This window comes from Neodiprion virginianus, chromosome 4, assembly GCF_021901495.1.
Source record: "Neodiprion virginianus isolate iyNeoVirg1 chromosome 4, iyNeoVirg1.1, whole genome shotgun sequence".
Taxonomy (NCBI): domain Eukaryota; kingdom Metazoa; phylum Arthropoda; class Insecta; order Hymenoptera; family Diprionidae; genus Neodiprion; species Neodiprion virginianus.
Genome location: NC_060880.1, coordinates 32,103,579 through 32,119,533, shown reverse-complemented (window position 1 = coordinate 32,119,533; position 15,955 = coordinate 32,103,579). Strand labels below are relative to the sequence as shown.

Below are 15,955 nucleotides of genomic sequence, written 5' to 3'. Positions count from 1 at the left end.
TATCTGAACGTTTGTTCAATTAAAATGGAAATTCATTTCGCTGAAAAAAATTAGCCATTAAAAATGAGAATGAAGCTTTAACAACTATATTCAGCGTACACGTCGCTACAGACTAGCCTGGATTAACATCTAATTATCCCCATTAATTGAAACTCAGCGCAAACTGAAACGCGGAAAATTCAAATCAACTAGTATTTCAATACCTTAATCAAATACTGCACGGAGAACTCGAATAGAATAAGGTGGTCCTGTACATGAATTTCGTAAATCCATCTGCATGATTTAATTTTCCCAAATAACCGGCGTGGTTTATAGAACAACTAATAATTTTCCCGCAACTTTTTTCGTGCCTCGATTTTTCATAATAAGTTTCCATTGCAGGCAGAATTATTATTCTCCTGGCGAACGTGCAAAGCCACAGGTATATTTGTTGCATCGGACAACGATGAATCGTCATCGAGGAGGAGCTTGTATAATCGACTGTGAAGAGGGCGTGGATGATGAAGGGGATACCGATGACCCGAGCGGATTCGGTATCCCCTTGATAAAGGACTAGGAAACTGCCACACTGCTAGCCGTGTCATTATGGAATTCAAAGCCCCTTCAATACGAATAAGGGACCATTGAGTCACGCGACGTTCTGCTTACCTTGCAAGTTTTTTTATTGTTCCCTGCATTACGGGATTCGAATCACTGGATTCACTATCGAGTACACGTACGTGCATAAACACCTACTTTAGAGCCAAAAAGATGCTGATCCCCATTCTGACGTAAGCCTTGCAATTTGGCACCATGATATAGAATCATGTCCCTTGGAAGTCCCGGAAGCACTCGTGCCCAAGTATTTTGGAGCCAAATCTGATGGATTTTGCGGGCACTCTAAAGTTTGGTAAGTGTTTGCAATAATATTTTACGAGTGAAAAGATTGTTTGAATTCATAGAGCCTTCCATCCCCCGATATTTCAACAATCAGCGTGAAAACTAAACTCAAGGGTCCTGAAAGTGTGAACAAATCATGGGTAACCCGCTCTTGATGCACGCCAGGAATAAATGAATTCACTAAGTGGCAAAGAAATCTTCCGACCGTCCAAGCACACAAAGAAATGTCGTCAGAATTTTTCGTAGGATCCGTAGATCAACGTACAAGTGTGCGCAGTAGCCATACATCAGTGGCGTCGCGGTGGCACCGAAGCTTTCACGTACACATTAAACTGCGATTGAAATATTTCCACACCTGATCGAGTCTACGTATGGCAGGACGCACTTAAGCCGGTAAAATTTTTGCTGTGATTGATCGACCCGTGTCTCGTGGCAGAGTTGACAGGGGTTTGTGGTGTGGAGCGAATGTCAGCTATAAGAAACGACGTCACGAAGCCCCCTTGCCACCTCCGCTTATCGAATGCCGAAGAATTTTTCAGCCCGATCGAACATGGCTGAATGGGACCTGCAGGTCCCGCGCACTTCTGTATAGGTCCTCATATTTTTTTATTCGACTCATTTTTCACACTCGCGAGGTACTTCGCATCAATTCCCCCGCATTGTCGTTCCGCATTGATCCTGAAAAATTTCCGCGCTGACGCCGTTGCTTGCCAAATGCAGAGCCTGTATTTGTGCGGCGATCGCATTGATCGATACGATTTCCTTCCAACCGAATGAACACTCACATAAAGGCTTTGTAGTTGTTCCCGATCTTCTGCAGGTGGACGTCGTACTTCGTGTCGATGTAAGGCTCTGCCGTTGCGTACGCGTTCGACAAGGCTGCGAGTGATGCAAGATCTGCGAATTCCTGGCTGGTCTCTGCACGAGCTTTTCCGACTCCCCCGTGCGCGTGTCCGAGCTTCACCACGACTGGATACTTCGAGGCAGTCACCTGAAAGAGACATGCGAGAATTTAATTCACTATTATACTTGGCATAAAAGTTTCACTGCACTAAATCGAGAATGATTCTCATCATTGGTCCAGACTGATATAATTGAGTGGTTACAGGAAATTGACCTGACCAAAATCTCGACATGATAAACGTCGTCGATGGTTAATCGCACGCTGCAAATTGTTATCTTAATTAATTTCGGATCTGTTATAATAGACGCTTGTACTCATCAAAGTGTAGTTAAACTACAATTTACATCGCAGCGGTCAGTTGTCATTATCTCTTGACAAGCCTGTACCGCCCAATTTGCAATTCGTGGTATATTAGCTGACAACCGCGACGTCATAGCCTAACGATTATCCAATTTGTGTTAACGTCCGCAAGAGAAAATAAAATGCTCGATTTAACCTCGCGGTCGTTGAACGTCAAATTATCGACAACCTAATCACATCAGGGCAAGCGCGTATGTCGGGATGTTGAAGGAATAGGAATGTGAACGAACAGGAACCCTCGAAAGCAAATAAATAAATACCACGGAACACAGTGTTCCTCTTCTTTGATTTTCTAAACTATTTGAATAATTTTTATACAGCTTCAAATACACCATAAACACCCACTGCCGCCTCTATCCGAAAAGAATCTTGAGCTTCTTTCCAATAATTTCTGAAAGCCGTCGCAGCGGTAAATTATTGACAATTAATCTTATCTCGTTTCCGGTACGAGTTCCTTCAGACACTTATACCTACGTACCATGAAAGAAATGGAAAGTAGCGATCCAACTAAGGAAAAGTGGGTTAGCCTACCATCCCATACGAATCCAGAATATTTCACAACTGATGAAGATCTCTGATTTTGTAGTTAATATGTATATTAGCATTAATATAACTTAGGCGAGTCTATTCGTATCCTCGTTAAACTAGCGCCCCTCAAAGACAAGGCTCACGGTGAAACAGACGTAAGCGGAAGTTAATATCCAACTCCTACGGAGAGCTTGTCAGTTCCTACCACAGCCGGCCCGATACGCGATCTCGACCGTACGTTTCAGAAACAGATGCCGGTGTGGGTGTACTATGCTCAGCGCTGCGCTAATGACTAACGAGAAAATGGCTCAATTCTAACAGCTAAATAGCATCGCTCATCTCGAGCCGACTTCGATCCGGAGTCATTTCGTTGGCGGTCTTCGCCACGATGACGCTTGAAATGACGTGGAAGTAATTCGAGCCAGCCCGGCATCTTCTGCTCTACTTGGCCGTGTCTGCAATCACCCTGGTGATCAGGTACCAACCGGGGCGCAATAAGTTCACCGGCGACTCGGTGCACGGGTGGTGATTGGAGAAGGATCTTCAACGACGTCACTTATATCCGCGGATCGTTGTACAAACGAGGGGAATTAGTCAGCTCGAATATACTTGTATGTGTCGTAAATAAACGGATCGACGAAGCTACCCTGTATACGGGTCTCGGTACCTGAGACGCAGTCAGGTTACCGCGGCTAATTTGCAATCAGGATAAGATAGTCGCGGCTGCTGGTACGTTGGTTGGCCTGATGTCTTGTCTTTGCCGCCTTTCAATCAGGTCTTATTTCCTTCCATGGAATTCGAACGGGGTTCGCGATTCAGCTCGAGGCAAGTTACTCGGGACATTCGTCGAGCCCTTTGGTGTCGCGCTCTAACGAGCATCCTCTTCAACCTTCTGAATAATTAAACAAGGTGCGAAAGCACAAGAGGGAATTTCGAATCTTGGCAAATCTCCTGGGTGGCACCTAGCTCTCCGAAAAGTTTCTATGCGACGCACTTCTTCGCCTGAAACTCTTGTTTACACTCAACCTCATCCTCACGGCTTTCTGTCAGGCGGGAATTCACACGGAATATGGTACATTAAAGCGCGGGTTTCTAACCGAAAGTGTCTTAAGGCACTTACAAGTTTTCCAACCACCTATCCCAGGTACAGGTTCTCCTCGGCATAAATTTCTAATCCGCTTTCGACAACGCGAATACGTTAAGCACTTTTCAGATCCGGTGTTAAACTTAAGTCAATCGTATTACAAGCGTTGGAGGTAAATTATGGGTACATGTGTTCCTGAAGAAAAACTAACGTTCAACAGTGCATGGTGGTTTTGACACAAATGCACTTTTTGGCGAGATAAAGTAAAGCATATTATAAGGCTAACTTCTCAATTATTTTGTAAAATGGTTTACTAGTTGATAGACTTACCCATCCTTCAAGATATCCTTAATTTATCTCTACCAAGAATATTGTAAGCGATAAGTAAAAATTTTCAAGCTTTTTTTTTTTAAAACTATTTTTATCAATTTTCCCGCCTCAAAAACCATTTCTATTTTGGAATGAGAAGAATTTTGTCAAACATGTAGGCAGCAAGCACGTAGGATAATTGATTTCCACCATACTTCTCGTTCGTCTCTTGACCTACGAAGCAGGCTCTCCATTTTCAAGTGTGACCAAACCGAAATCCTCTCTCCGTTATCTCATTGATAAAATAGTTCTTGAAAGGTTTTACCGAACAGCGTACGTAGCATTTCTTCGATGCCTACAAGGGCCGCTTTCTACGTTAGCTTTTTACGGAATTAGGTGAAGCTACAGGTCTACTACTCATTGTCAGTTAAGGTCCCAGTCGACGAAGTCCGATGAGAGCAGCGCAGCGTAAAGAGCTCGGCATTAGCGTAGCGCATTATTTCATCGTTCTAAGGGAACTCCGGGTACAGAAGGGTCTGGATGTAACAAGAAGCACTCCATTGTGCTCGCACCGAGATAGGAATAGTTTCTCACCGTCTATCTACCCTTCCAGCTGAGTACAAAAGGACAGCTCAGGTGACGGAAGAGCTGCGGAGGATATTGTGGCGCACGGGGACCCGTGGGACTCGGTGAACCACATCGCCAGAAAAGGTATTTCTCAGTTGACACGCGTGTGATCACGGACTGAAGGAATTCCTCGAGAACGGGGCAAGGCCTTCTGGAATGAGGAGGAAGACCGTTTTAGAATGCGACGTCGCATCGACTGCAGGGCGGAAATATCCAGTGTGGAGAAACGACGATTCTCAACCAACCAATGTCTGCAACTGGTATGACCGGAAAATACGATTTTCATATTCCTCCAGTGGATGCTTCGGTTCTCGCGAGTCTGACTTAAGTCACGTTTAAACTGGGCCTTGCAGACCCCATCTTCCCTTATCTCGCCACTTTTTCGATGGTAACATCTCGTCGCGACGACTCGGTTACATTCGTCTCAGTCCTCCTTATTCCCAGTAATATCGACGTACAAGTTGTACTCGTGGTGGTATACAGGTACACACGTATTCCTGCATCCACACCTCGCTCACCTTATCCCGCCACCCATCAGGCGAAGAGTTATGGTCAACCGATGCTAGACAGCGCCTACACAGACCGCTTGCACGACTGCAGCCGGCTTTGAAAAACCAAACCGTATCGACTGCCCACCATGCCTAGATCTGGAAGCCAACAGCTTCCTGGGGACCAGCTTGACCCGCAACGATACACGGCACCCGTATTTCTAGGCGTTGTTGCACAGTTCCGTGTTTCCGGTTCGCCAACTCGCGGGAGTCTTGGACAAAAGAAGCCCTGAACCGCCAGCGGAGCAAGAACTATGCACATTTTCTCATCAAGTGTCAGGGTTTGAAATTTGGTGGACGAAGCAGTGAGAGTATACGAAAACTCGACTGAATTACAAACAGAAAACTTACAGCAACGGAATCGGCAGTCATTCTTTTTATCACACGTGCATGAAAAGTGGGGCTTTGCGTAGCAGTTTAGCAGGACGAAAGTGGCCAATTTTATCTCAGTGTTATAAAGATAGGTTTGCGCATGCGCAGTCCGCAATTGCTTCACTTTCGTCCCTAGGGAGAAGCAATTGTCCACTCGCGTCCCACAAAACTACCGTACAAAGCTCCACCACTTTCTATTCACTTGTTATAAAAATATTCCTATGTGACTCGGGCCAAACATTGGCGATACAACTCGTTTGATTGTCGCCCTCGCTCCGCTCAAGCGCAAACTTCACACTCGTCCCAATTGCCAACTTTCGTCCCTTGTCAGACAATATACTATATTTCGCTCCAGACGAGTTGGAGGTGACGAAACCTCAGATATCGAAAGACTGAATTCAGCTAGCAGGCTAAATCTGTGAAGTTTGGAAGATCTTGGCGATAGAGGACCACGTGGTACGCGTACGGATACATATTGGCGTTGTGGCCTGAATACTCAAACCATCGTACAGCAGAAAGTGGCATTGTACCGAGGGAATTTCTCCTTGTGATAAAAATTGATCGTTGTTACATAGAGCCGGGAGGTTTAAAGGCTTCTGTATGATGTACGGTTAGTGCCGTGTTCAACGCTCCGAGACGACGAAGCGGCGGTCTTCCACCCGTGGCATGAGTTCTTATCGATCGTTGCAGTCGGAGGCCGACGTCAGGTGAGAATTGAGTTTCTCTACTTTTTAAATTTTTTCTTTCTTTTCATCGGTTAGGTGCGCACCGGGTACGATATCCACGCGGGATTCACAACCCGGAGGGTAAATTCAGGTCAAAGTTGCGGCTACGTTTCTGCATTCTCTCTATAGGTAAGTTTCCTTCTTCTCTGCTTCCTCTTCTTCTTCTTCTTCTTCTTCTTCTTCTTCTTCTTCTTCTTCTTCTTCTTCTTCTTCTACTAGAAGCGAGTAAGGCCAAAGGTCGTAAATATCAGCTTCTTGGTGGCAACTGAGAGAGCAGGCGAAGCCTCAGCGTTTCGTTCGCCTTGTCTCAGACTCGCCGGTGTTGTTTATTAGCATCAGCCCCGGTAGCCGGTGAAATCGTCGGCAGTTCCTTGGACCGGACAGCGGCTTCGATTCCTCCACGCTTGTCCCGACGACCGTCGTCGAGGCGCCGGGTTTCCCCCTTGCGCCTGCACTCGGACACCAGAAGTCACTTTGAATAGTTGCTGACAACGCCCCGTTACGTGGCTGAAAATTTCACGGTGTAAATCAGCACCGTGCGGTTTGTAACAGCCGCGGAATTCATATCTCTCCTTATTTTCAATTCCCATCCCCGCTTACGTCGTCGCACCGGCAGCGGCGGCGGGGTGGAGAAAATGATTAACAGCTGCAGAGCGATGGGGTTTCGCGAAGCTCATACGGGGTCACGCGATCTCCGACTCCCCGTCTTCCGGTAATCACACGCGATCCACTGATCAGGAAAATTGGCGAATTTAACGAAATCACGCCTCACGTGACGCCGATCGTTAGGAGTTTCATCGTCAGTCGCGTTGAGCGTTAATGAACCACGCTTGTCGAGACACCGGATCTGGGCTACCGGCCATACCGCAAGCTTGTGTGACTTGGGCACAACAAATTCGATAAAACAAGCCAACTTTTTATGAATTATCACCGCCTCTGCGTTGCGGACATTGTAATAGAACTTCGGTGGCAAACGGACAATGTTGTAGGTTTTCGTTATCCTACTCCAGGCTGAGCGAGTTATTGGCTTTTAGATCGACACGCGTGGCTCATTGTTCTAGGACCGATCGCAAATTGTCAGCCAGAAGCAGCTATCGGTTACTCATTGTTGCCGATACGATTTCGCGCGATGCGTTTATTGCTCTACGAAACCGGTAACTGTGCTGAATTGTTTGATAACTCGAATCGATTATTCTTTTTTTTGGCAAGGTACCAAAAGGCCATCTTCTCTCCAACAGTTCCGTCACCTGAGAGAAATCAGCGCAATTCCAGTAATAGTTCGGACGCCACGAGTCGAATAATCAAATAGAGTGCCTTTTATACAAATACTTTACTTTTCTACGCCATATATTAAGCCGGGCGTCGTAAATGTTAGAGAGCAATGCGCGTCATATTTGCTGAACCAGCACCGGATATGGTTATAAATTGGTATGGTATTGGCAATAAAATCTGACCTTCCTCTCCGCGCTATGTTATTCGCCTGTATAGATATATATTACCGACACACAGGATGTCCGTTTGCCGAGATTATATTCTACAGGCATTGGCTGTCAGTTGTCTGATTTGCGATCCCGTCCACGCGCGTAGACAGGAGGTAAGCTGTATTTTTTAACCAGGATGAATCCTAGCGTATTTCATTTCCGCAAAACGGCCGTATCTACCAAGATTTTTCAGGTCACGGTCGTATCCTAAAATTGTAATAACGAGTTGCAGGGAATTAAAATCAATTCCAAAACTTGACTCGCATGTATTGCCATCACACCGTGAACAGCTTTGCTATGAGCGCTCGTTTTATGCATTAAAGAAGAAAGTCACGTTTTCACCGATTACTGCGCAGCTGCAAAGAGAGACAAGAGGCATATGACAACGAATTATAGACCCTGAAAGGGATTGTGTGGGTACCAGAGATTCATCTCGAACGATCTCGTCACCTTGCGTGGTCTTCCACCTGGCTTAAGATTCAGGCGAGATAAGAGTGCCAGGCTTACACGGGTCAGAGACGGGTGTGGCCATCGGTTATTCTAAACGTGTTAATTAGTAGAGGCCAATGTTTGAGCGCAGGACCGCATCGCGATGTGCGTCGGTAGACCTCACAATCTATACTACGTAAAATTTTCACCTTATTCCCGGCGGTTCCTACAGGCCGACGTTATCCACGCCCTAATCGGGGCCTCGGAATATTTATGCACCCTTAATCGAACCAACAGCTGCAGTATCACGAGAACAAATCGTTTCTTCGTTGAATCTAGTTCGACCCGCGGAAAATTTATTACCACGTCCGTACGGCCCGTATTTCCGATTCGTATAAATATTTGGATTTACGAGATCGTGTTAAATCTCTGCATAGAATATGTGCATTACGTTTCAACCACCGTACAACGGAAGTTGTCAGAAAGTTTTCCCCCAACGGTTCACATCCTGAATAGTTCATAAATATACCAGCATATGGTCCGTTTTTCGCCAACCTAAAAAGTATCTCCTTTCGTTTGCGATATTACCACAGTATCACAGAATTCTTTGGTAACTTCTGTCACGTTTCATCATATCCAAACGTTTCACCGCATGACCGGTCCAGAATGTCAGAGCTTGTACCAACGAGAACTGGTCGCAAGTTTAGCTGGACAGACGAAAGACTTCTGTGCTCACAATCAGCGAAGGTACAGGATAAGGAGCTTATATGTCGCCGTGTATGAGCACAGCTACAGTAATACATGTTGAGATCTCATGTAACGTAACATGAAAAATATTGTGCGTCGTCGATTTACGTAAACAAATGTCCGAACAGCTTACGGCTCCATTTGGAATGAGGAAAGTAGCTTTGCCAGGAAAAGGAAATCCGAAATCCCGGAGTATTGATCTGTGGGTAAAAAGAATTGAAGAAAAATTTATGACTCTAGTCCCAGCGGCAACTTCGCGTTTCTCAATCTTCCAGCACCACACTTGCGCTGGCGGACCTTCCGCGAGGAAAAATGCAGATGTGATCAGCATCAAGACGAGTGATATTTTTTGCCCCAAACAATTAACTTGTGCGGTATACTCATTGAAGATGTTTTGCTGGTCGGTACGAACCGCGGCATGCAGCAGCGTGACGTAAACTCGCGCGAATGCCGCCAGTGCACGGGATTCACAGGAGAGTAACGTTTATTTATGGAACTGCACGATCCGTGGCTCCAGGCAAGGTTGGGCTATTTCTATACTCCGCGATGACATAATGGCGCTTTATTTTCGGCATGAAAATACTGCGTTCAAAAATCTTGCATACCTACACACGCTCGAAGCGACATGTGCATCAGCGAACAAGTGAATAGCCTGCCAAAAATACGACCAAAGTTCATCTCGTGCCCACGGTGCATCATGGTATATGTATAATGCACGTGCTGCCTTGACGCTGAAGTTGGAGTTGCAGGCTCCGACGGCCGGAACTGACGTAGCAAAGGGTTGTTGGCGTGGAAGATGAAAGCGGAACACCGTCGCTTTGCCGGTTTTTATTGACCATTTTCCTCCTCGTCCCCAAGATTCAGGATGAGAATAAGATTCGTATCGCTCGGGACGTTCAAAAGTGCACCACTAGCTAGCTGGAATCCCGGTGAATTCTACACGATGCAAAGCGCGGGTAATTTCGACGTTGTGCCCGTCGAGCTTCGCCGGAATTACGGAAGAGGTAGATACCGAGGGTCAGACGTTGTCGACGGCAGGACGATAAAAAGGAACAGGGAAGAAAGAGCACCGAGCGAAAACTCGCCCACTTTAAAGATACGCTCCGTTTCCAGCACGTAGGGCGGTGCTCTTTTAAGAGCCGGATGCTTTTTGGGAGTGCGGATTTCTCACCTCGACAAGCAGAGTATCGCAGATACACAATGCCACGGGGAGTATCTTGCACGGCGATTTATTCCGAGACTAGAAATACGAGAGCAGGTTCTTCGACCCGAGTCCTGCATCGACGCCGTTCAACGTCTAAGGCACATTACGGTATTTGCAGAAGGACAGTGAAGTTGTCAATCTATTTAAGAGGTACTCGTGACCCGCGCCGGCCACGAAGGCACCTTTTCGCATATGCCGGCTATTTCGTAACCGCAATCCCACAACGGAACGGCATATGCACCGCACATGCTGCTTACGTAGGTACGTACCTATGTACACAGTCTAGTTAACAAAGCTCAATGCGATGACTCGCGTACCGTAGTCAAGACCTCTGAAAGCCGGCCTCTGTTCCTCCGCGTGGCGTTAACGAGAAAAGCGTGTAATTAATGTAGTGCGAAAGTTGTGAACCGTTGAGAATCTTTTACCTCTTTTATTCTTTACTTTTTATACCAATTTCTTTGCCACCCATGCGCAACTCTTTACACTCCTTCTGAGGAGGAATCCTTCGAAGATCAAAACGAAAGGTGTTTTCTATTGCAGCGAAAGTCAAGGGCTGATCGACAGGCAACGAAATCCGACTTCTGAATACTTTTGGAAAAACAGTCCGACGCCATAAACAACTACTGTCAAATCTACTTCCTGTCCTGTTGAACGTTTTATCGACCTTATCTTGTTACTACGAGTAAGGTTCTCGGTGTCGAGGTCGAAATGAAAGAAAGTAAAAAAATCGAAGTTTCGGCCCTGAAGGGGGTCCTCTTAAGAAGACTATAATATGTTTCATTATTAATAAAGAAATCTTTAGGATAACAATAAAATATTCAATTAATGATAGAAGTAAAGTAGTATTTACAATTACATACTTTTGAACCTCATTTATGAGGTGAAACTTTCAATATGAAAGAATTCTAAATAGCAAAAACAAAAACCAAAAATCGGGGATATCAGGATGCAAACATATCGTCGGTATTGCCCGTTTATCGACCCTCGTCCATGTGGTAGCTAAAGTTATCGTGCTAAACGATAACAAAGGTTAAGTTAGCTCTCACACCTAATCTAAAGCGATCCATAGTTCGATTGATTTAAAATGCTTACCATAGTTGACGGAACGTCTAAAAATCTTTATTGGGTTCTTTTTGCGACATTATTCAACGGATAATATCGATTAATAAACAGAAACAAGCGTAGATGGGATCGTGCGTCTTATCTCGACTTAAACCGGAGAGCGAGCGTCCCATGTACAGCAATCAATCAGGTGTGAGAGAAAACTCAATGCCACATTAAAATCTATGGAGAACATGGTGTCAATGGCCGTGGCGTCAATAAGTCTACTTCCTGTCCATTGATGTGTAGAAGCGGATGAATCTCCCATTCTACCGGCACAGCAATAGCTGTATTAGAATTCTGTTTGCAATTCTGTTTCAATTTCATTCGCCCAAAATTCCACGCAAAAAAACTTCCGCTTCTCCCGTTTCAGGAAAATAGAGCGTATCAGCGGAGCAGTTGGCAATAATCGAGTGATCGGCGATAGCCGCGACGAATGGTTTCTCAGCCTCCAAAAAATGCGAACCGAACCGTCGGCTCACGGCTTGAGCCGGCAACTTCAAAGGAAACGGTATCTCTTTGAATTAATACACATAGTGCAATTACGCACGGTGATATACCTGCTCCGAAGGTTATCCAAGAAAATAATACATGAACCGTTTTCTGCGTCGCGTCGGAGTGACGGGATCTCCTGTGCGCTGCTCGCTAATGGCAGAAGGGTTTATCTCGGTGCCGTAACGAATCTAGGTCGACGCCAACTTGAGCCAGGCTCTGCACATACACCGTATTACCGAGGTGCACGTATAACGTGCATCACTTTGCAAGCTCGCCACTCTCTCGTTTAAACAGCTCGCAAAACGTCTCGGGTTCAACTGGTTGCCGGATAATCAATCGTTACGTACACTCAGCTCAGGCATGAAGCACCTTCGAGTACCTGCCTGCTTCATCTCAACTATCCCCGTTCGTTGGCGCCAGCCTCATAACTTTACCTCTTATCATTCACAACTGGCGTAATTGCGCTAAGCGACTTGGAGTCCTTCCTGCATAACATAATTATTATTGTATTTTTTTTTAACAACGTCAACCATTACTGAACTTGTTACGATGAAAATTATACACCGTTCGCGGCACAATTTCTACAAATATATTTGTCCAAACAAGTCAACTGACACCTGAATCCCATGATTGATTGTCTGTCACTTTCTCTGCCGATTTTTCACTATTTCCAATCCTTGAGTCACGTCATAAATGATAGATAATAGTGACAACGGACAACCAAGTACTGTGTTTACTGCGACATAAAAAATTTCGATCATAAAATTATTCTCACTCAATTGTGAGTACGTAATTATCTCAATTTATTTCACGAATTAACAAGAAAGTTTGCATCAAATAAATCGTAGAGCCTCGTCGCAAGGTCTGAACTCTTTGTTCTTACGATCACGTCGGGTTAATTAATCGAGAACATAAATCATTGAATAGATCATTTCCCGCTGATGTTAATCAGGCAACCTATAATGATTACGGCCAAAATTGTCAACACAGTGAACACGGAGTAAACGAAGATTGAGGGCCTTATTTTCGCTAGCTAATTGAAAGATAGAAAGGAGACGAAAAAAAGTATGCGCTGTGAGATTTCGCTTCACGGGATCACGTCGTCGGTCATTCGGCGCGATCAGTCTTATTTTTGTAACCACGAGATGAGGATTCCTCAGCTTCGCAAACGAGTCTCGATCGAGGCTGGGCCTGCTAGGGTCCGGTTCGTGGTTTGACGAGGTGAAAAAAACCCTGCAGACTAAAGTCGTTGTTGCACGAGCCACACCTCGGCGAAGACCACGTCGAAGAAGTTTCCATCACCCGAAGTATACTTTAGTGGATTGTATTATCGATCGCGAATAATAAAACCCCACGTCGAAGCGGAGAGCGTGAAAATTGAAGGTGTTGAGCAAGATCTTTAACCGTTAACAACGCATCGAGTCACTTATTTAACCCATTCAGCATCCGTCTCCGGAGGGTTCGGTTCATCTTCCTACTTTCAACCACTGATGGCGCGAGGCATTGTTCTCGCAGTAATTCTCTCATCTGCCTTTCATCAACCGTCAAATAAAGGGCTTTCCAATCAGGAATAGATTAAGTCATCTCTTGCCGAACTTGATCACCATACGTGTACACAGACGCACGGAAGCATAGATGGGTTGCGTATCATTGTGTCATTCATCGACGTTTCGTAATCACAAATCTCGTCCGCAGATGCTCCTCTGCATTGAGTTTATGGACCGCGGTCATTGACTGACGGTCTAGTTAGTCCCGAGTTCTCTCTTTCCGACTGTACACGGGGCGGCAGAGATGCGAACGTGTCTGTACCTCGTACAACTGTATGCCCTAATCTATGCAACGCTTTCTTTCACAGTGGGAGCTCTCGACTCGAGTCCTAATTGAATGCATTATTGTGCCGTGTGGATGTGCATGCGCGCCTCTTCCTCCCGCCACATCGATGCGCGTATGGTAAATCGTTATACTCTCATGCTTCATCCCGGAATCTCTGTAACAATCGATCAAGTGATTCTCATCAATGAATAGCCGGGAAAACTACAGGCTACAATTGCTAGCGCGGAAAACGATGTTGGACTAAAATTTACGCTCCAACCAAAAACGCCGACGTATCTCGTGAAACCGGCTTTTATTCAGAGTGACGTATACGCTAATTTTCGGTGTAGCCTGCCCCCTTGAACACCGAATCGTTTCAAAGCAGCTTCACGTCACCCTTGCTTACGCATTCTGTAGCAGAAGATTATTTCATGGGACCGGGTTCTTATCTAATCCTATGTCAGAGACGGTTATTCATGTGTAATACAATCACCATGCGGTGCTGTAATGTCAAAATATTTACCGGTATGTATTACTCGTAAGTAATTACCTCCAACCATTGATAATAACCGCAGTGCGATTCGGATTAACTTTCCGGTTAAATTCGAGCAAATGAATCTCTGAAATTGTAAGTACTTTTCCTATTGCTGTGAACATTGAAATGGCGGAACCTCCCGACGGTATTCGAGCGACCACCCATCCAATTCACTCACCCATCCATCCATTCATCCAGTATTTAATTGCAGCAATTTGAGCCAGGCTGGCGGAAGATGTCACTTGCGGCGCATCCGAGCGATTAGACCTACGAAGGCGTATTCCTGAGGTGGGTGAACCAGTGATTGTCCAATATTATGCTCTCGGCAGCCGTTCGCTCCGTAACTGGGATAGTTTTCGAGTGGTCACGTGGGAATATTTCGTCGGGTCACATTCGTTCTCCACGGTTTTGTTCCAATAGAGATGGAGAAGGATGTTGCAGCGTCCTTTCTTACCGCACACAGTGCCCGAACCAATGAAATTCATTTCCCGAAGCAAAAAATTTTTCCTCCGCACAACCACCGCCCTTTGCGGCATCGAGTTTCTCGCCGGTCCGTTATACAATTTTCACAAAGCGTCTAAATCGGAGCCGACAGAAACTGCACTTTCAGGAAATTGAATGCAAATTTCATCTGCAGAAACGGATCGCTAAATGAAATCCTTGCAGCAATGCCGAGTTGCCATAACTGTGCGGCACGCTGTTCGCGATTTTTCGTGCAAACATGTGCAGGAGCTGCTGCCTGCAGCGAGGTCGCGGATTTTTCATTGTTGGCATACCTACTTTGACCCGCAGCGTTTGTAACGGATTCTCTTCCACGGGTTTAGCCAGCTCGTTCTTCCGCTGCAGCGTGCACGATTCTGTTTGAACAAGCGATCGGTGCAACGATATGACGGTCGCTTTCTCTTTGCAAAAAACGGCGAACAGCCTCAAGCCGAAATCTCATTTTTGAGCTTTTGTTTCCCGATGGTACGAATCGTGATTTTGACCGAACAACCCGTTCGATGGTTAAACCCAGTTTTCACCCCTCGGCCGCCATCGCGAATTTAATCGAAATCCGGTAAACAAATAAATGCGTGGGCTGTTTCGCCCTGCACCTACCGCCGCAAATATTTGATCGAGTTACCGGTGAGAATACTCTGATAATCACGGACCGGAACTCGTTGCAGCGATGCCTGATAAAGCTGGTAATGGATCGCCTGCCAGCGAAATAATGCTGCTTTTGGCAATCGCATGAGACGACGATTGAGTCACGCGATTGGGTTCGGAGTGAAAAACATAGTAGTGTGACAGAGGGATTGTTCCTCTTTTCGTCATAGGTACACAGAGAAAGGCGCCGGCATTGATAGCCGCTCACAGCTCCGACTTGGCTGAATGAGTTCACCTTATTCGGGCAAAGAATGCGAGTAGTTTGTGTCCCCGCTGCGGCACTGACCACGGACAAGTCGAGCGGCGGCGCCAGCCAAAGCCATCCTTTCGTCGATCGCGACGGAAATAAAAGAAGAGTAAAGACTTCCGCCAATACCCTCGCCCCTTTTTCGCATTGTCGATTCACGTTTCCGAGGCATCGGAACTTTCGACGGGTGAGGAGGGATATTCACGATTCGAGGATTTCGATGGCGGAGATAAACTGACGTTCGGGAGTGTTAACATACCATTCGAATTACGTGCATGCTTTACGTTTACTTCAACACAGCCCGAATATTTGTGTTTGTTCAACCCGCCGTCCCGCCGTGACGTCTCGCTCCAAAATTAAGCCCCGCGCCTCGCTGCGTAAAATACTCGCTCGAGTCACCGTGTATGTATTTACGTTTACAA

General features: G+C 45.9%; 1 protein-coding gene across 1 annotated transcript in view; it reads right to left on the bottom strand.

The window, feature by feature from the left end:
- Positions 1 to 15,955, bottom strand: part of LOC124302884 (synapsin) — a 102,838-nt gene that overhangs the window by 13,671 nt on the left and 73,212 nt on the right. Inside the window, exon 8 of the mRNA XM_046759453.1 lies at positions 1,665 to 1,870. Coding sequence (XP_046615409.1) covers positions 1,665 to 1,870 — 206 coding nt within the window. The remainder of the gene's footprint in view (positions 1 to 1,664; positions 1,871 to 15,955) is intronic.